Raw genomic sequence first — 22500 nt, forward strand, 5'->3', positions numbered from 1 at the left:
CAGATTTTCAAATAGATGTATCTCAGCAAAATATTGTCCTATCCTAACAAGCCATACATAAATTGCTTATTTATTCAGCTTTCAGATGATTTATAAATCTCAATTTAAAAAAAAAAAATGAACCCTTATGACTGGTTTTGTGGACCAGGGTCACACATAATAATATTCTCTTTTTCTATTTTGAATGTGTAGTCATTTGAAGTAATTTATAATGCTACAAAAGATTTCTGTTTTAAATAAATGCTGTTCTTTTAAACTGTCTATTCATCAAAGAATCCAGCATCATGCTTTCTACAAAAACATTACTGTTACGGTTGAAAACGCAACAGTTTTCAACAATAATAATAAGAAATAGTTCTTTTACCACAGTTAAAATAATATCAACCTTCATTATTCAAATATGTGTTTACAGTAAAGTAACATTTGGGTGTTTAACCACAATTAAAACAATCCATTAAATGTCTTGGGTCAATTCAATATAGAAGGGATATAAATGTGACTTTTTATCTCAAAATTCAGACTCCCCTCGCAATTCTGAGTTTGTGTCTCATGATCCTGACTATTTTTCTCAGATTTGCAAGAATCTTAGAATTGTAATGTATTAACTTGCGCTTTTAAGAAGAACCATCTGTATTTTGGGATATAGACTTGCAATTGCGAGAAAAAAAAGTCATAACTGTATCTGAACTCAAAATTCAGACAAGAAAAATCTCGGAACACAAATATAAAGATATTTTGGATGAAATCACCAAATTTGACTCAGATCATCTTCAGCCCATGCTGGCAAAAAGTTTTGGATTTCGTGTTGATATACAAAACGATTCTTGTTTAGCGCATCAACGAAATTGCTGGAAAGATGCCAAACTGCATCTGAGGCTGTATCTCTGCAAAGCTTTGACATATTGACACCAACTTTTGTATGTGCCATTGTCACCTTACACTGACCACACCATATCAATTTGATAACAGCGCCACCTATTGGTCAAGATTAATAACCAATCATTAAACAAGGGGTGCCCAATCCTGTTCCTGGAGATCTACTTACCTGCAGACTTTAGTTCTAGCCCTGCTCCAACGCAGCTGTCTGTAATTATCAAGTGCTACCAAAAAGATTAATTAGCTGGTTCAGGTGTGTTTAATCAGGGTTGGAGCTGAACTTTGCAGGATAGTAGATCTCCAGGATCAGGATTGGACACCCCTGCATTAAACATTAATTATGAAATTTCTAAAAATGCCAATAACTTTTGATTGCATAAGCTTATTGTAATGAATGGTCTCAAAATATTCCTTGAGTCATGCCAAAAACATACATACCAATTTTGCCATAGTAGGCCAAACTTCCTGTCCGCCATTTTTATTTATGTTGAAAACTACTTTTTTAAATTCCTCCAAGACAGTTCATCCAATTTTTTTTTACCAAAATCAAGTCAGATTATCTTCAGACTGTGCTGACAAAAAGTTATGAATTTTGTGTTGATAGACCGAACCGTTTTTGTAAAGCAATGCAACAAATTTGACCCATTATGCCAAAATGGCTTTATCTCTAAAAAGCTTTGACATATTGACACAAAACTTTGTGTGTGTCATTGTCACCTCACACTGAACACACCACATCGATTTGATAACAGCCCATTGGTAAAAATTGATAACCCCTTAAATCAAATTACTAGTGGTAGTTTTTATGATTTTTCACCCATTTTGACTAAAATCATCCTAAAATGGCTTCAATTACTCATTGATTTGATTGCTCTGATGCTTGCTGCCTTGCTTGCCTAGTGCTTGGCCCTGTATTTGCTATATTTCTGTCTGTTTTCTTTTTATTTATTACATAACTGTACTGCGTTAGACTAACTGAGACTTGTAATAGCACTTGTATGTTATTGCTCTTTTGTTGATTTTGATGGTTTCCATTGTCCTGTTTTGTAAGTCACTTTGGATAAAAGCGTCTGTTAAATGTCTAAATGTAAATGTAAATGTAAATCCGAGAGCTTTCTGACCCTGACAGCTGTGGCAATATCATGTTCAAGGCCTAGAAAAGTAGTAAGGACAACTATTTATACTGTTCTGTGTCAGTCTTCGAAGCATGTTCACGATAGTACCATGATGCATGGGCTAATGTAACAATGTCCTTACTACCTTTTTGGACTTTATATATTGTAGTATCTTTGCTGTCTATGCAGGGTCAGAAAGCTCTCGGATTTCATCAAAAATATCTTAATTTGTGCTGCAAAGATGAACGAAGGTCTTACGGGTTTGGAATGACATGAGGGTGAGTAATTAATGACTGAATTTAATTTTTGGGTGAACTATCCCTTCAAGAAACTCAGACTCTTGACTCTCAACTCTGAAAACTTCATAATTGTATTTCCATAATTAAATGTTTAATGACTTTTAATTCAACGCAGTTAACACACATAAAACGTCTTCACTCTGTTCAGCTTTCTTTCTGTTTTTAAGGGCACCAGCATGTGTATTTAACACACACAATAAAAGCTACATTCACACAGCATGAAAAACATTCCTTAAATAATTTAACATAATAATCATGATTGCATAATTTTAGAGCAATCACTAAAATATTTGAGATCAAATGATCAACATATGCAACTTAACATTCTAAATAATGCATAAAACAGACTTCTAAAAAAGACTTTTAATTTAGCATGCAGCCTCAAGTCGGAACGCAGAGGGCAGCTGATCTAGATGTTTAACTGAAATCAAACTCCCACTCGACAGCAACCCATTGCGCTGCCCTCCACTCATTTCATGCTCTGAGTGGATTTCACTGGGCCTCAGTTTTGAGCCGTAACTGAAGAAAACCAGGCAGGCCAAAATAAGGAAGTAGGATTAGGAGTCAGGGCATAAATCGATGAGACATAATGGAAGGCTAGAAAAAAAGGCGGAGAGCTTCAATTTCACAATCTGCTCCTCTGCCTACACACACGCGCACACACACAACTGGCCTGAGCACACTCTTAATCTCACACACAGGCCTGCAGCCAGGCCTGATTACTCTTCTTTTCAGGAAGGATTCATGCAGAAGGTGAATATCCAGCTTTAGAGAAAAGCTCTGGAGTGTTTACGCTGGGTGCCGCTGTAGATGACCTACCAGTGCGGTCGACAAGCTTAGACACAGAGGCTTAGACTCAGACACTGATACACACACACACACACATACACACAACAACACACATGCACTCTTGAACTTTGTTTTTGCTCTCTTTACTTCACCGTCCTCTCTCAGGGGTGTAGGAATCAGTGTAACTTTTTAAGTTTGACCGCTCGCAACTTTTTGGGAGATAATTATTGGATTCAAACAGCTTTGTTTTGCTTGGCCACGGTGCACAGAAGGAAAACTGCAGCCGCATATGTAAAACAATGGCTTTACGACCGAATACCAGTAGCCTGATTGAACACGCAAATGGTAAGTGGTAAATCCGGCTGTGCTCTTTTGAATTGTTTTGCATGGTAAACATTGTAGATTGAGGTCTTTGATCATTGTGCCTATAGTTGTTCTTAATGCGAGAGCTCATTCCCTAATATAGCTAGAACCCACTTTGCTTCAATTATTTAGAACTACTGGATGAATGTTACATCACCTAATTAATATTCATGAGACAGGATGATGAGGTTTTTAATGCGTCTTTCCCAACTTTTTACATCACTTCTGCTATTTCCATACTCTATAAAACATCAGAAAAATGGTAAAGTGTGTAATTTTATAACTACTGGGACCAAAGAGTATTGCAATTTCTTTTCTTAAATGGCCTGGGATAGCAAAATTGATTCTGGGATGGGACTACTTGTACACTAAAATCTATAATTTTAAAGAAATGTATACTTTTATTTAGCAAGGATGCATTAAATAGATTAAAAGTGACAGTTAAGACATGTAATGTTGCAAAAGTCTTTTGTTTTTAATAAATGCTGTTCATTTGAACTTTCTCTTCACCTCTTTGGAATTTAAAAATTCAAAATATAAAAATAAATAAAAATATATATAAATAAAAAAACTTATTTTAAACTGCAATAATATTTCTTAATTTTAGTGTTTTTACAGCATTTTTGTCAAATAAATGTGGCCTTGTTGAGCATAAGAGACTTCTTTCAATAACATTTATATAATATAATATAATATAATATAATATAATATAATATAATATAATATAATATAATATAATATAATATAATATAATATAATATAATATAATTAGGGCCGGGACTCGATTAAAAAATTTAATCTAATTAATTAGAGGCTTTGTAATTAATTAATCGAAATTAATCGCATTTTAATCGCATGTAAATATTTGACCTGAGAACAGTGAGAATTAAGAATTTTACATGGATTTTTAGTATACCATTGAATAATGACTCAATACATAAGCTTAAGCAACAAAATATTGCTTATTTTTGTTCAACCAAGTCCACCAGACCAGTACAATATTGCCATTAAATGTAGCAAGAGGCACGTTCTTTGACGAGTTTTTCATTCCGAGAACTCTGCTCTTGTGTTTGCTTAATTATGCATTTAAACGTTAATGACCAAACCTATCATTATAAAAGTTGCTGCACATGGAATATAATGCGGATAACATTTAAAAAATAGTTTTTATCAGGTTACACACTGATTATTTATCACTCAAACCCCTTTCTCTACCTGTCCGTTGGTCGCGTATATCCTCCATGTTTGTAGTTTTTTAACACTTTTTATGCGTGTTTGTAGTTCTAATCGAATCCTCGTTCACGGCGCAGTGTGTTGCGGGCAATATTAGCAGTTAAAAGTGTGCATTGATCGTTAAGTAGTAGACCATCCGGGAATCTTTGGAATACTTTTTAAACATACTACGATTTGGGACATACAATACTATTTAGGACGGACGTCTTTGGCTTGTCTGAACGCTAGTTTGTGCTCCAGTATAATCGGTCCGCCTAATCTCATCCAGTGAGAAACGTTCCGCGGTGCAAAACTTAGTGCGATTAAAATGCGTTAAAAAATTTTAATGCGTTATTTTTGTGTAATTAATTAATCTAAATTAACGCGTTAAAGTCCCGGCCCTAAATATAATATAATATAATATCAGCATGGCTGTAGGCTAGCATCTCAGAAAACTTATATAATAACATATTATTTTTATTAACAAATAGCATAGTTTAAACAATCACATTCTTTTTTGGGGGCAGCCGTGGCCTAATGGTTAGGGAGTCGGACCTGTAACCCAAAGGTTGCAGGTTCGAGTCCCAGGTCCAGCAGGGATTGTAGGTGGAGATTGTGAATGTACAGCACTCTCTCCACCCTCAATACCACGACTGAGGTGAGTCCCTTGAGCAAGGCACCGTTCCCCCAACTGCTCCCCGGGCGCCGCAGCAATGGCTGCCCACTGCTCCGGGTGTGTGTTCACGGTGTGTGTGTGTTCACTACTGTGTGTGTGCACTTGGATGGGTTAAATGCAATTCCTAGTATGGGTCACCATACTTGGCCTCACTTCACCTCCTTTCCTTTCTCACCTAAAAAACTCTTAAAACTACATTCCATGAGACAAAAACGTATTATTTATAAAATTATAGTGGATTTGGGAGTCCTCGCGGAGTGAAACAAATGGTGAAATGTGCTGTTATCACTAGAATATCGCACCACAGGAAAAGGCTCTCAGCCAGTCAGATTCAAGGACCAGAAAGAACTGTTGTATATGTAAGGAATAATTGAGGACGGGCCGTAGAATTCTTCGAAAATAATGCACACCCGAGGTGGTGATGCGGTCACGACGCGAAGCGGAGTGGCCGTTTCACCTCCGGTGTGTATTATTTTCGTAGAATTCTACGGCCCGAAGTCAATTATTCCGCTTATACTACAGTTACCACACTTCAAGACATCGATCAAATTATATATTTGAAGACATTCGTCCATTTTTTATCCTTAAAATGCTATCGTGAGTAGGATTAATTTCTTATGCAGCTCATATAACAGCTTCGTTGCTAGTTCCAAAACGTCATTTTAGACCTAGTAACGATGCTTGGGCCGTTGATAGGAACATAATGCAGTTAATAATGAAGTTTAGACGGACCGACAGACAAGCAGACGGACAGAAAGAGTGAGGGAGAGAGAATAAGTGCATGAATTACCTCTCTCAAGTCTGTGTGTCTCTCAAAGGTGACTGGCAGCATCGTCTCTACTAACAGTTAAACTTTAAGTCCATTTTCTTCAAGACCACGCCGTTGTTACCTCGCTTGTGAGAACTGTCATGTCGTTTTTAAGTTGTTAATCGTCAGAGCAGCGCTAACAACATTAGCGTGTATGCTAACATAAGTGCTAACTGTATGTGTATGTGCGTCTGTGAGGGAGAGAGAGTGAGAAATAGAGTTTGTGCTTTCCGTACATAATAAAACGTAATATTGTGCAAAAATCATGGACATAATCTGTCGGTTTTATCCTGTTGTTTACCGTATTTATTAGTTTGGCCAGTGTCATTGTGGGTTTTGGTTATTTTGCTGTTTTGGGCTGAAAGGACCTTTGAAATAACTGAAATCGTGTGGCGAAGTGATATAGACATGTAATGCGGTCAAAAACTGCCTGGAACTACGTTCGCTGTGCGTTTCCCTGAAAATAATGCACACCTCTAGAACGTTCGCTAGCCAATCAGATTCAAGCAATCAACTGCCCTGTAGTATAAAATATAATATAATACAATATATAAGCAATATCACGCGAGTAGCAGTACGATATGGCTATATATCAGCACGGCTGTGATTCGGCTGTAAACTGTAGCCTCGCATCTCTAAAAGTGTTGAAGCAAATTTTCAAATAGATGTTATCATTTTTAACAAACTGCATATTTGTAGTCTTAACAATTACATTCTTGCCTAGAATACTCTTGAAACTACATTATGTGGCACAAAAACTTTTATTTACTTTTACTATTATTTTTTACATTTTTTGGGAGTCCACCATGACACTTGCTGTGAGAAATACTGTAAGCAGAGTGATACAAACGGTGAAATGGTCGGAGTGCTGTTATCACTAGAATATTGCACCGTTAGAAAAGGCTTTCAGTCAATCAGATTCTAGGACCAGAAAGAGCTGTTGTATATTATAATATATGAGCAATATCACACAAGTAGCAGTGCAATAATGCTGAATATCAGTATGGCTGTGATTCGGCCAAAGACTGTAGGCTCATATCTCTGAAAGCGTTTTCCAAAATTTTCAAACAGACGTTAACTTTAATAAAACAAACAAACAAACAAACAAACAAACAAAAAAAACCCCGCATATTTGAAGTCCAAACAATTAAATTATAACCTAATAAAAACACTTAAAAATACATTCCGTGACACAAACACGTTGGAAAAGGCTCTCAGCCAATACTGTACATCAGCACAGCGATGATTCTGCAATTTTTCATATACTGTAGATGTTATATTTAGTAACAAACTGCATATTTGAAGTCTAAACAATTTCATTCTTGCCTAAAAAACTCTTAAAACTACATTCCGTGACAGAAAGAGCTGTTGTGTATAATATATAAGCAATATCAAACGAGTAGCAGTGCAATAACACTGAATATCAGCATGGCTGTGATTCGGCCATAGACTGTAGGCTCACATATCTGAAAGCATTGAAATACATTTTCAAATAGACGTTATCTTTATTAACAAACTTCATATCAGATTCAAGGACCAGAAAGAACTGTTGTATAAAAGATAATATAATATAAAATCATATAAAATATAATACAATCTAATATAATATAATATAACATAATAATATATGAGGACTATCACACAAGTAGCAGGACAGTATTGCTATATTTAAGCAAGGCTGTGTTTCGGCCATAAGCTTAAGGCTTATCACTAGATTATGGCACCGCTAGAAAATGCTCTCAGCCAATCAGATTTGAGGACCAGAACGAGTTGTTAAAAAAATACAATATAATGTAATATAAGAGCAATATCACATGAGTAGTAGAGCAAAAATGCTAAATATCAGCACGGCTGTGATTCTGCCGTAGACTCACACCTCTCAAATCGGTGAAGCAAATTTTCGTTAGATAGACGTTATCTTTATTAAACGCATATTTGAAGTCTAAACAAGAGCATTCTCTCCTAAAAAATTCGTAAAACTACATTCTGTGACACAAAAACAGAAAACGCAGTGAGAAATACTGCAAGTGGCGTGAAACAAATAGTGAAACAATTAGAGTGCTAATTTTACTAGAATATCGCACCACTGAAAAAGGCTCACAGCCAATCAGTTCCAAGGTCCAAAATTAATTTTTCTTTGATTAAATAAAACTATACATGCAATTAATTAATGTACAGTAGCATCAGCTTATAAAACTAGGTAGCTTAGCATAGATAATTTGGTCTCAGAAGAATTTTGAAGTGAAAAGTTTGAGTTCATACATTTAAATCATATTTGAAGAGTAATATTCTGACTTTTGATAGCAGACTGCCTTGGTTGTGAATTTGTGAGGCAGGAGACTTGCGCAAAAGTCTCCATTGAATCTCACTGCTTTCTAGGAGAAATAATTAAATATTTATGTGATCGTATTTGTAATTTTTCTTTCCTACACACCAGCCAGTTCCCCTTCCGCTAATACACAGAATCTCTAGCCGACTGAAGCCCCAGATTGAGAGCTGAATATGGAAAGGCAGCACATCTGTCATGTCGAGACCCTCAGTGATCTCTGATGCCAATAACCTTCTGCTCTCTTGAGGGCCGTGATACTGCTGGGGCAAAACGAGCAGCAATAAGTGCTAATGCCTTCCAGTTGCCTCCATATTCCGATCATGCCAGGCTCATTCCGGGCCACTTTGTATGCATCCGTGCCCTGCTAGCAGCACAAACACTCAGTGCCGTCTTCTCCACGGACAGGCCTGCAGACTTTTACATGTGCTGTATGCATAATGCCCGGTTGGCCGTCTCTCTCCCTGCTCTCCTCCATCAAGTGATTGATGTTTTGCTGTCACCAGCCTCTGAGAAAGCACTAAGCGAGTCGCTGTTCTCTCTGCTCGGTCTCACCTGAATTTTTTTTTCTGTTTTTATTTAAAAATGGAGGGAACAGAACAAGATTTGCTTCTCCTCACAGTCCAAAGGAAGGGTAAAGCAGTAGGGTGTAAAAATAATGGGTTATGTATGGATTGAGGAATGTGTGTAAATGAGAGAGCAGGGAATGTGACGTCCTCTGCCTCACCGTAACCCTCGCGTTCCCTCGTGCCCCTGAGATGAGGACAGGGAGACTGCAGGATGTGTGAATTTGACAAATGGAGCCACTAAACAGCTTTCCTTCCCTCCGTGTGCGTCTTCAGAGCTCTTGAGAGATACACCAGTGTCTGGGGAGACGGCTGGAGAACACACTCCTGGCTCGGGATTGTGTGTGTGAGGGTGTAAAAACTGCGGGAATGATTTCCTGCTACCTAGAGCACAATATTCATAAGTACTCATCACATCAGGATAAGTTTAATATCATTTTTAAATCAATGACGCACACAGAACACTCCTATGAGGCACTACACTACCACAGCAACTGATAGCTTATTAGAATATTTTTGTATGTTTATATTCCTTTTCTATTTATGAATACCACAATATTTAAAAAATTCAAGTTTAAATAATTATATAATAATATCAGGATATATATTGTTATTATATTATATGTTATTACAATATAATAATAGTTTATTATGGTAGATACATTTTATTATATTTATCTATTAAAATATAATAAAAAAATAAATGTGAACACAAAACAGAAACTAAATAACTAAATACATAAATATCAGGAAGGTCTTTGTGAAGTTATAATATAATATAATATAATATCATATCATTTATACAACAGTTCTTTCTGGTTCTTAAATTGATTGGCTGATAAGAGTGCGATATTAGAGAGATATCAGAACTCAAACAGCCGTTTCACAGTTTTTAGGTTTTATAGTTCAAATATGCAGTTTGTTAATAAAGATAACGTCTATTTGAAAATTTGCATTGTCGTTTTTTGACATGTGAGCTCCAGATTGTGAGCGGCCTCTCTGCGCTCGTGAATCCGCCCGAAAGAGCCTCACCTCGGCCAGATCTTCTGGAATTTATTGTTGGCTCTGATGTCTCTGTAGATATCTCAAACATGGGATATAATTTGTTTTGGGAAAATCTAACATTTAGTCTTTGGTCTCATTAAACTATTATTTGTTCCGGAGCAAGTCGTTTTGGCAAAATTTCATCATGTTTATGTAAATTCAATGCTGTATATCAGAGCGCTGTCTTTGTACGTTTGACTGAAATTGCCTAGCAACTTTTTTGACGGCTTTTGTTGTTGTTGTTGTTGTTTATTAAATATTATTATTCCATAAATAAAAATGTATATAAATGCTAGTAGTATTTAAATGTGTATAGTATTAAGAAATGGTGCATGTTTTCGTGATGGTGATTTTAGATACATTGTTCCACCGTTAGATGGTGACAAAAAGCCTTTTATACTGAAAAATTAGAAACTGAATTTATTTTTAGCTTCAACAACAGCTTGATGCAACTAACAAATGCACTGAGCAGTGCTGTCATCAGAAATCACCCTTAACAGATGATATTAAGGATATTAACGTTATGACAAAGAAAACTAATGTTTCATTGTGAATATGAAGAATGAATGCTGTATCAGATGCAGGTAATCACGATCACTCAGACCACCTCTCTCTTATAAAACTCTACATAATAGAGTGAGCTTTTAATACAGTAATATAACAAGTTTTCAATGAAACAACTCATCGTTCATTCGTTACTAGTTCTAAAGTGACGTTTTGGAATTAGTAACGGAGGCTTGGGCTCAACTGTTCAACTGTCAAACTGAGATTTGAATCTGTGGCGGAAGGAAGTAGTTCTGCACAAAAGAGGTTTTTAAAGACGCTCCGTTGTTGTTTCTTATGTATTTACACACTCGTGCCATCGAACTGTTGTATATCGGTACACTGTGATTACGCATGGCCGAATCACAGCAGTGCCGATATACAGCCACATCTCACATCTACTTGTGTGATACTGCTCATATAATATAATATAATATAATATAATAATAAATTTATACTAGGATATTTCAAAATCTCCTAAGTATATAATATAATAATAGTTTAAATGACTGCGCTGCGCCGCTCACGTCCGGTGTAGACATAGTCGCTGGTTACTAAATTTGTGCTCACAGATTACATTGTCAAATAATTTCTTTTGATTTAGATTAGACTAAAAGTGGCAATTTGTTCATGTTGTAATCAGTCCATCCATTTTAAACAGGTTAATTAATTTAGGCCAATCTGCAGACTGGTTGTATATATATTATATATATAGTAGATATATATTATGACACTGACAGAACAATCAGCCAATCAGAGTGACATGATAACATTATTGCTATTATTTTTTTATCTGATCAACACCTCTGAGAGGATATTTTTAGCAAAAGTATTAAGGTGTAAACAAAATTATTAAAGACAAATAAAAAAAATTACTGTATGTTTGTGTATGCATTTAAAACAACATTAGCTATTGACTATGCAAATGCAGAATCTGTTCTATTCTTCTCTGGCCTTCAGTCTAGGTAAGACTGAAACAATCGACTGATGCAGAAATGGGAGACAAAGCACACAATAACAGCATTTAAAGATTTAAACAGACATTTGAGTAATGCATTACAAAGCGAAAAATCGTTCCGCAACAATGAGCCACTCCAGGAAACACGAAACACTGCACGCAACACAAGATTTATACGCAATGGGGTATTTTACACTCTGTATTGCCTATTGTGCAGTAAACAGTGTGAAGGAGCAGCCAGCTCGGCTTATAGGGTGAAAACTCAATCTGCATGAAAGAGATTCGCCTCTTTCGCTTCTTTTTTTACACAGCGAACACATCAAATCCTCAGTTATGCTGCTTCACGTATAATCTAGGCATTTTTGTGGAAAAAGGCTCAGTAAATAGACATTTATAAGCTATTACACAGAGCGTTTAATTCGCCTGTGTTTTCTTTTTCTTGAGCTTCTGTTTATATTAAACAGAGAACAATCAGCTGAACATCTGAGCTGAATGTATTGTAATCTGTGTTGCAAATAGACTTTTCTTTGTCATTTCATCATATTCTGGACTGGTTAAAACACTTAATGATTTGTTTATTACAAACACACAGCTTTTCTAATGGACTGATGTTTTTATCAGCAGTTTGGACTCTCATTCTGACGGCACCCATTCACTACAGAGGATCCATTTGTGAGCAAGTGAGTCTGCTCAGCACTTCCTCTTTTCTAATTTCACACTTCACAGCAGTAAGTGCAAACCATTGGATTCAGAGAGCAGCAGGACAGACAGACAGAGATAAAAAGAGGAAGAAACAAAGATAACATGAGCCATGCTCTTACATTTCAACTCCAGACGGATGAAATCCGTGTTTCCAAGGTTTTCCAGGAACACGCCATAGGGAGCAGAGGTCTTGAAGTAGAAGGAGATGTCTGCGCTCGTTTCTCCTTGGAAAGTGGAGAAGTGTAGGTACGAGGACGGCGTGTTGAACGATGCCGCGTTCCAGTAGCTTCCTGTAAAACAGAGCAGAGAACAGGCTGAAGGTAAGTTTTGACATCTCTGCTTTTGAAGTCTGCAGTCAAGGTCCTTTTTATCCAATATCTGGACCTGAACCGCATTAAACCACCATGAAATTCACAAAAGCAAAGGTTTCGCTGACACAAAATGACTTATTGCATTGCCTGATTCTGTATTCTGCAGTGTGTCCAGTCTTCAGAGGTCTCGTGTACTCAAAAAACCATTTGAGAAGTGACCTGTACCATCAAAAAACACTTAGGAGGAAACCACTAAACACGAGGAAAACAACAATTCAATCATACAAGTCAACTCTTGTCAAAAAAACTGAGTGGAAGTGCAGCGGTCAGGGCTTTAGCTAGTTCCTGCCATTACGGCGGCGAGTGTTGAGAGTGTGTGGTGCCTAAGAGTTATTTCAAAGCCAGCTAGCCAACATCTCTCGTGGTTTGACCCCCACCCATTGTGTAATAGAGGCACACTGAATCCCCACTTATCTGAGTGGAAGACACAGAAATAAAGTGTCATTTCTCTCTAAGATGATGAGTAGTGCATTTTTCAGGTGAGGGGGATATTTTGGGTGATAGCTGAGCTGAGGGATAGAGTGAGAGATCACTCAAAATCACACACAAGTTTGAGGTAAGCTTATGTTTAGCTCGAATATCTCCTGAGCTTTGCTGTGGACAGTTATTAGACAATCCGTGGCTGGTTTTAACGTGTGGGTGCATGTGTGGGTGATAGCATGCCAGCTCCCGTTCATCACTCTGGTGGAATATCTGCTTATACAATTAAAAAAAATAACATTTGCTACACTGTGTTCTGCCGTATAATTGCTGTTGACAAGTATGCTGTGTTTTGGATGCTGGTCTTTGCATCATCTTAACATGGTATAAAAAATGCATTTACCTGTGATTCTTTTAAACAAAAATCAGAAATTCATGAGACCTTAAATAAAATATCTAACTAACTAAACAAAAACCCTTAAAAATATGTGTGTTTGTGCTGGTTAAGATATCACGAATATTCATGCTAATTCCAAAAACTAACCTAAATAAAACAAACTAAAAATTTAACGGCAAATGTCCAAAATTTATCTATTTATATTACATTTGGGGTCAGTAAGAAGAAATTATTACTTCAGCAAGGCTGCATTAAATTGATGAAATGTGACAGTAAAGAAATGTACATTGTTACAAAAGTCCCCCTGTAGTGAAAATCAAGTTTTTAATGTTGTTTATTTGTCTATGTGGTGTTTTTATATGCTTTTAGACAAACCATGTGCCAATCCATTAATCAACTCCATTGTTGAATATTTTCTCCTTAAAGGAACACACCACTTTTTTTTTGGAAATAGGCTCATTCTCCAACTCCCCCCGAGTTAATAAGTTGAGTTTCACGGTTTTGAAATCCATTTAGCCGTTTTCCCTGTTCTAGTGATATCAATTTTAGCATAGCTTAGCATAGATCATTAATTCCTATTAGACCAATAGCATCGCGTTCAAAAATGACCAAGGAGTTTCGATATTTGTCCTATTTAAAACTTGACTCTTCTGTAGTTATATCGTGTACTAATATCGGCGGAAAAAGTAAAGCTGTGATTTTCTAGGCTGATAAGATTAGGAACTACACTCCCATTCCGGCGTAATAGTCAAGGAAGTTTGCTGCCGTAATATGGCCGACAATTCTGAATTGCGAGAAAAAAAGTTTAATATCCTGCTATTCTGACTTTATAATTCACAATTGTGAGTTTATATCACGCAACTCTGAGAATTGTGATTGTATAGCTTAGAATTCTGAGAGAAAAGTCTGAATTGTGAAATATAAACCCGCAATTACCTTTACAAAAAAAAAACTTCCATAGAAGACTGGAGTAATGAATGTTTTTCAATGTTAAACATAAACATACCTTACTGATCCCAAACTTTTGAACAATAGTGAATCTGGACTGATTTTCCACACGAAAACGTACATTGTAACCCATCTTAAAAGAAAACAGATGAAAAACGTCTTGACAACATTAGCAGGTAACTAGCATAACCAGCTGGATGTCTCTGCTCATCCACTTTTAGCCGAAAGACCACTTGCTAAACTATCTTCAAACTAGCGTGGAAATTCATGTTGACTTGAGCTGGTCTTTGCAGCGGGGATAGTTTATAGGCACTTTCTTCCAATATTCAACAATGTCGTAATAAATAAACAGCAGAATGTCTGACTGAAATATTTTTTGCTCAGCTACTGGCTAAATGCTAAACCACAAACACGGAGTGACAGACACAAACACATCGCCATTAATAATGACTGAGATCAGATTTATCCCTAGACATTAACTGTGACACATGCGCTTTAAATCAGAAAGCTAAATAACGTTAGCTCTCTCCGCTCTAATGTCGTGCATAAAACAACTGTATGGAAAGGAGGAGAGCAGAACACAGAGAATAAAAGATCTAAGGAGGGAAAAAACAGAATGTGATGGAGAGGAACACTGCGACAATGGGCCTGAGAGATATTAGAGAATGTTGTCATCTCAAGACAGATGGAAACAGAGAAAGAGAGAGACTACACCGTAAAAAAAAAAAAAAAAAAAACAATTATCAAAGTTTGTGGTAATATTAGTTAATGTATTAACTAACATGAACAAACAATTAACAATACATTTTTGGGTGAACTATCCCTTTAACTAATGAAACCTTATTGTAAAGTGAATTTTTATAGGGAAGTTCTATTCTAATTTTATGTTTAATTCAAAGTATTGCTTGCCATTTCCTTGTAATTATTAGCTAAATTTACTAGCATTTCCTGATTGAAAATGGTTGTTTCAAAGCATGTTTTTTGGAAAGTGTAAAAATTTGTTTAATTCCCCTGGTGAAAAAAACAGCTAAAACCAGCCTAGGCTGGTTGGCTGGTTTTAGCTGGTCAACCAGCCTGGTTTTAGCTGGTCATAGCTGGAAGGCAGGCTGGTTTTAGAGGGGTTTTGTCCACTTTTCCAGCCTGGGAGACCAGCTAAAACCGGCAACTTCCAGCTTAAACCAGCTAAGACCAGCCAACCAGCCTAGGCTGGTATTAGCTGTTTTTTTCAGCAGGGTCTGGATCAATTCTCTTTTGTTCCTAACCAATCGGTCAAAGTTTAGCTGGTTAGCATCACAAGGAGCTATAGAATTCTATAGAATTTCTCTGTTGACAGCCATTCAAAAGCAGCCATGCATTCATATAAATTAGAAACACTTAATTATATTACTTCATCAAGTCTGAAATACACACTATAAAATATATTTATTTTCTTTAGTTTGCTAGTTAAAACCATGAAAATGTGATTTTTGTGCTGGGTAAGACGTTACAAAGCTTGATGCTAATTCTAAAAAATCTAATCAAATAAAAATCTGACTGCAAATATCCAAAACATTCAGTCATATTTATAATGCATTTGGGGTTAGCATTTTTTTTTAAAGAAAGAAATAAATACTTCAGCAAGGCTGCATTAAATTGCTGAAATGTGACAGTAAAGACATGTATATGGTTACAAAAATTGTCTTTTAAACTTTCTCTTCATCAACAAATCCTGAAATACATATATCATGCTTTCCACAAAAATAGGAAGCAGCAAAACTATTTTACAGGGCTCTACGGTTACTTTTCTTGTTAGGAGCACAGTCATATTTTTAGGAGCACATTCTAAACAATAATCAAAAAACTGGATAAAAGTTAGCCTTCCCAATACTAGGTGATTTACAGGGGAATTTTGTTTTTACCTTTGTTTTTACCTTTTCATATGTTTAATGAGGCTCAGAGGTGGCATGAGTGCAATCAAATTCATAAATTCATGTTGAGATTAATGTTTTAAATATAACATTTTGAATACAGAAATATTAAATCATTTAAATAACTGAAAAGATCTGCCAGCAGGTGGCGGCAAGACACTGATTTAATTACTGAATCATATCATTCATTTGATTCGTTTGAACGGCTGGTTCATTCAGAAATAAAGCAAGTGACTGTCTTTATGAATGGGAAATTGAATCATTTCACAAGATTCGTTTAAAAACGCACGTTTCATTTATAAATGAAACACTGCTGTGTTTGAAAGGAGATGCGCAAACTTGAGAGAGGTAATTCATGCACTTAATCTCTCTCTTCCTCTCTCTTTCCGTCTGTCTGCTTGTCTGTTGGTCTGTCTAAACTTCATGATTAACTGCATTAGTTTGCTATCAATGGCTCAAGTGTCGTTACTAGGTCTAAAATGACGTTTTGGAATTAGCAACAAAGCTGTTGGATGAGCTGCAATGAATCCTACTCACAGTAGCATTTTAAGGACGAAAACTGGACAAATGTCTTGAAATATATCATCTGATCGATGTCTTGAGGTGTGGTAACCATAGTATAAGCAGAATAATTGACTTCGGTTCATTGAATTCTACGAAAATTTTCAAATTGTACGAAAATTTTCGAATTTTACAAAAATTTTCGAATTCTACGAAAATAATCTTGGGTGTGCATTATTTTTTAAGAATTCAACGGCCCGCCGCCAATTGTTCCTTACATAACGTACCATCTGCACTACACCAAAACCTACCAGATAGTATGAACAAAAGAAAATGTGACGTAAAAACACAATCCGTATGCCGTTTTAGCTTGTTTTTCGATATGTCATCTTTCAGCTAATCGTGAGTCATGTTTTTCACAGGATTTGTACCCAAGGATTCCCCACCGTCCGGAAAGCGAAACATAAGGAGCTGTAATCATAACGGTGTACAAAAACGATTACACGTGCTTGTTGTTTTACAACCTTTAGTGTTCATTTCTGTTGGAAACTGCAGTGATATGTACCTATTGTTATGTATTTCGCGTCTCGAAACGTTCCCACAGGTACGTTATTTTGTCATGAGATCAGATAGTGAACAAGTTAGTTCTTGCACGCATCCAGTGAAGACAACGCAATAGAAAGATTGCCTTTATATCCATATCACACACAATTCAGGCTGCAAGTAGTTAAAATTCTGCAGATTCAGCAGTTGCACAGCATCACTGCTGTATAAAACTACTGGTGTGTACCTGCAAAAAATGTTCACTCCATCAGCACTGAATGCCAGGGGAGTCAAGGTCCTGTCCCTTTTCTTTCTCACAGCTACATATCCCATAATTCTCTTTCTGTGCAAACAAAAACTTACTAAACTTCACCCAATGCTTATTTGTCCCTGTACTCACTTGTTCTGTGAATAATTCACCTATGTGTTTCTGTGCGAGTGAAGTATGAGAAGAAGCGGCCATAGGGGAGGTCTGGGCTTATCACAGCAGCACAGGAACAGCTCTTTTATTCAAGCTTGCTGAATCTAAGACTCTCAGTCCATCTTTAAAGCTTCATCCATTAACACCCAATGGTTCAGAGCATACTCATTTAATTATTCAGAGATTTGAAGAATTTTCAACAGGAGCCTGTGTTTTTTGGAACGACGTGGGGCGTTTTTTAAATCAGACACGTGGCTGATTAAGTATGGCTGCAAAACAATTTATAGATGAGCTTCGCTGTTCTTCCTCACTGAAGGATTACAATCTTGTGTTCGAAATGGAATGTTACACTGATTGTTTCAAAGCATCTCAATTTCACACGTGTCACTTCTGGTTAGGATTTTTTTTTAGTGATGTTACGATTTTGAGTGATGTCCAGATGTGACTTTTTAACTGATTCAATAAGATTTGGAGTGTTCTTGAGCTGTGACAAAACTGAATGAATGTTTGGACGTTTCTTGAGCATTTGGTTAAAAAAAAAAGAAAAAAGTCAAGAACGACAGCAGAGGTGTTCGGCTGTAGGCACTTCAAACTGATTTGCATTGATACAAATTGTTGAAAAAAAAAAGAGAGCACTGGATTCAAAGGAAGCTTGGTCTCTTGACTCTGCTTTAGATTCTGCTCTACTACTTTCAACAACATCCCCGGTAAGGAATGGTGTAGACATGCAAAGTACATTTCAGTTGACAAATGCATGCTGATTATGAATTTGCTGACTGAGCGTTACTGTTTGCCAACTGTTTCATTCAGCCACAGCATATTCCCTACGCCGAAGAGCGAAACTTGTAAAGTTGTACGTGACAGCAGTTCTTTTGGACAGCACAGAGAAAAACTGTTCCTTTGAGGTGCCAACATGAGTCATCGCTTTAGAGCAGGATATTTGCTTTTAAATGGGGATGTAATAGCAGGTGTGGATATAAAACTAGAGGCAATTCTAGGGCCAGAGCCAAATTCACAGGTGTTGCTGGTAATGTGGGTTTCTTACAAATACTGTACAGTGAATAGTGGCATTCAATTACCAAAGATTTCTGCATTTAAAAACCAATAAATAGATAAAAAAATCCAAATAATTAACTAAAAGAAATATATTTAAAAAATGTCTTTGGTGAGTGAATAAAAATGCAGTTGGCCGCTTATCTCCACAGTATCTTTCGACCAATGAGTTTAAATTATTTTTCCTTTTTTTTTTTTGTCAAATACTTATTAATACTTAACATGTATTAATATAAGAACTGTAAAAAAATGTTTTATTAAGAATGCACTCGCCAAAACAGCAATTTCTAATCAATTAAATATTTTACTTAATAATTGATCTATTTTTGTATCAATATAGCTATAAAATTAATATTTTAAAATATAAATTTAATTCTAAAATAACAATATAATAATTAATAGCTAAATATCAAAGTAATGTTTTAGGCCTAATAGTCAATCAGAAAATTACATGGTATTTTCCAGATTTTCCATAACAATTTAGTAGCTTTACTCAGTAATGATGCATTAAATTGATCAAAAGTGATAATAAAAAAACTTTTAAAATATTATAAAAGATTTCTATTTCAAATAAATTCTACTTTTTCTGTTAATCAAAAAATAAAATAAAGTAAAATAAGATAAAATAAAAAAATATATATTTTAAGGAATTTAAAGTTTTTAGGCCTGAAAATCAATCTGAAAATCCCATATTTTCTAGGTTTTCCATAACAATTTAATATTTTTACTCAGAAATGACACATTAAATTGATCAAAACCGACATTAAAAGCTTTTAAAATTTTATAACAGATTTTTTTTATACAAATAAATTATATTCTTTCTGTTAATTAAAAAAAATAAAATAAAATAAAATAACCATTTCTGGTTTCCCCAAAAAAATTTCTACATTGATAAAAAAAAAAAAAAAAACAACAAAAAAAAAAAAAAACAAATTATATATATATATATATATATATATATATATATATATATATATATATATATATATATATATATACACGTTTAGAAGAATTAAAAAAATTCCATGGTATTTTCCAGGTTTTCCGTAAAAAAAAAAAAAAAAAAAAAATTACTTAACAATGATGCATTAAATTGATCAAAAGTGATAGTAAAAACTTTTAAAATATTAGAAAACATTTCTATTTCAAAGAAATTCTATTCTTTCTGTTAATCAAAAAAATAAAATAATAATAAAATAAAATTTTCCAGGTTTTCCATAACAATTAATACTTTTACTCAGTAATAATGCATTAAATTGATCAAAAGAGACTGTAAAAACGTTTTAAATATTAGAAAAGATTTCTATTTCAAATAAATTATATTCTTTCTGTTCATCAAAAGCAAACAAATAAATGCATAAATAAATAAAATTAAGAATTTTAAGTTTTTAGGTCTAATAATCAAGCTGAAAATTCCATGACATTTTCCAGGTTTTCCAATACAATTTAATACTTTTACTCAGCGATGCTACATTAAATTGATCAAAAGTGACAGTAAAACTTTTATAATATTTATAATATATTAATATTATTAAAGGTTTCTATTTCAAATAAATTCTATTCTTTGTTCATCAAAAAATTAAAAAATAAAAAGAAAGAAGAAAACAACAGTTTCTGATTTCCACAGAAATATTAGGCAGCACCACTGTTTTCAACATTGATAATAATAATAAATGTTTTTTGAGCACCAAATCAGCATATTAGAATGATTTCTGAAGGATCATGTGACACTGAAGACTGCAGTAATGACTGAAATAAATTACATTTTAAACTGTATTTAAACAGAAAATACTTATGTTAAATTATAAGATTTCACATTATTACTGTTCTTACTGTATTTTCTTATCTGATCTAATAAATGCAGCCTTGGTGATCAGAAGAGACACAAACTTCTTTCACAAACATCTTACAACTCTAAACTTTTGAAACGATAGTGTAAAATTTTGTGACACATGCAAAAAATAGAGATTTCACAGCTTGGAATAGTGTTTTGAAGCAAACCATCTGCTACAACTGGACAGACGCAACAACTTAAAAAAAAATGAGAGAATGAAATCACTTCAATAGCTTCAAGTGCTAGTGCACAGTGCAGCGTTATCAGGTGACCTACAAAAAGACTGATGGCATTTCTGAAGCGGCTGCATCCTTCATAGTAAAGCACAGATTTTTGTGTGCATGCAAAAGCAATATCACAACAGTGGCATACAAAAAGCCACATTGAGTGTTATTTATGCTGTGCTAAAGTACTATAAAATTCTGCAACTGGAGTGTTTTGCAAAAGCGTACATCAGAGGCGAAGGCCCAAAATATCTTACATTCCAAAAAAGCACCATTTCTACAGTGAAGCGTAGTGATAACAGCATCTTGTTTTTCTCTTCGGCAGGTACAGGGAGTGTTTGTCAGGACAGAGGGGAAGATGGATGATACAACACACAATAAACAACCTGCAGCCTTCAGCCAGGAAGGTGGAAGTTAGAAAATTGCTCACCCTGCAACATAACCGTGACCCACGAACAGCTGAAGGACCACAGGAGGGTGAATGGCCATGACAGAACTGGAAATAAAGTTTTCAACACTTTGATTCAAGTTTTCTTAAAGGGATAGTTCACCCAACCTTGTGTCGTTCCAAAACTGTCAGACCTTTGCTCATCTTCAGAACACAAATTAAGATATTTTTGATGAAATCCGAGAGCTTTCTGACAGATATTGTGATGTTTTTATCAGCTGTTTGAACTCTCATTCTGACGGCATCCATTCACTGCAGAGGATCCATTGGTGAGAAAGTGATGCAATGCTTAATTTCTCCAAATCTGTTTGGATGAAGAAACAAACTTATCTACAGTATACCTGGGATAGCCTGAGGGTGAGTAAATTTTAACATACACTCTTAAAAATGTAGGTGCTTTAAAAGGTTCTTCATAGCGATGCCATAGAAGAACCATTTTTGGTTCCACAAATAACCATTCAGTCAATGGTTCTTTAAAGAACCATCTCTTTCTTACCTTTTTATAATCTGAAGAACCTTCTTTTGCCACAAAGAACATTTTGCATTTGTTAACACTATCGGTTAGCTTTAGAGTTGGGTTTGTGTAGCATATTTCCAAAATGACAAAGCATTACCCTTTAGCGACACACTGCAAATATTTGAATTCAGAATAGCCGCAATACGTACCTCAAGCAGACTGCGACTGAAGCAGTTTGCGGCCACTTTAGTCAATGCTTGCGTTTATACCAGTCGCCCTGCGGCTCACTAAAGAATCCCAGAAGCGGCTGTCCATGCTACATCACCAAATTTAGGCTAATCCCCCACCTCGTCCCTCCCCACCTGCCAACGATACAAATTTCTGTTTATTTATTGGAATGATATTTTAATTGATCGCGTTGTGACATCATAGCATCCGGAAAACAAACACTGTAGTCCAAAGGAGCCATTCAATGTAGTTCTTGAAAATGGATTTTTTTAAAAACTAAATATCACCCTTTGGAGTGGACTTTGAGATTTGTAACTTTGTAGATGTTTTTTATGCCCAAACATATGCATCACACACTGATTAAAATTCAAAAAGTGAAAAAGCATAATAGGACCCCTTTAAGCAGCTTAATGGTTGAAGGAAAAACTAAATATCAGGAAGTGTATCTCCCACTGAAAGTACTTAAGGTGT

The 22500-nt window shown here is 35.3% G+C and overlaps 1 protein-coding gene across 1 annotated transcript in view; it reads right to left on the reverse strand.

Moving 5' to 3' along the window:
* Positions 1–22500, reverse strand: part of cntnap2a (contactin associated protein 2a) — a 598272-nt gene that overhangs the window by 92342 nt on the left and 483430 nt on the right. Inside the window, exon 16 of the mRNA XM_073831069.1 lies at positions 12397–12567. Within this exon, the coding sequence (XP_073687170.1) occupies positions 12397–12567 (171 nt within the window). The remainder of the gene's footprint in view (positions 1–12396; positions 12568–22500) is intronic.

The sequence above is a fragment of the Garra rufa genome, chromosome 24, assembly GCF_049309525.1.
Source record: "Garra rufa chromosome 24, GarRuf1.0, whole genome shotgun sequence".
NCBI classification, from domain to species: domain Eukaryota; kingdom Metazoa; phylum Chordata; class Actinopteri; order Cypriniformes; family Cyprinidae; genus Garra; species Garra rufa.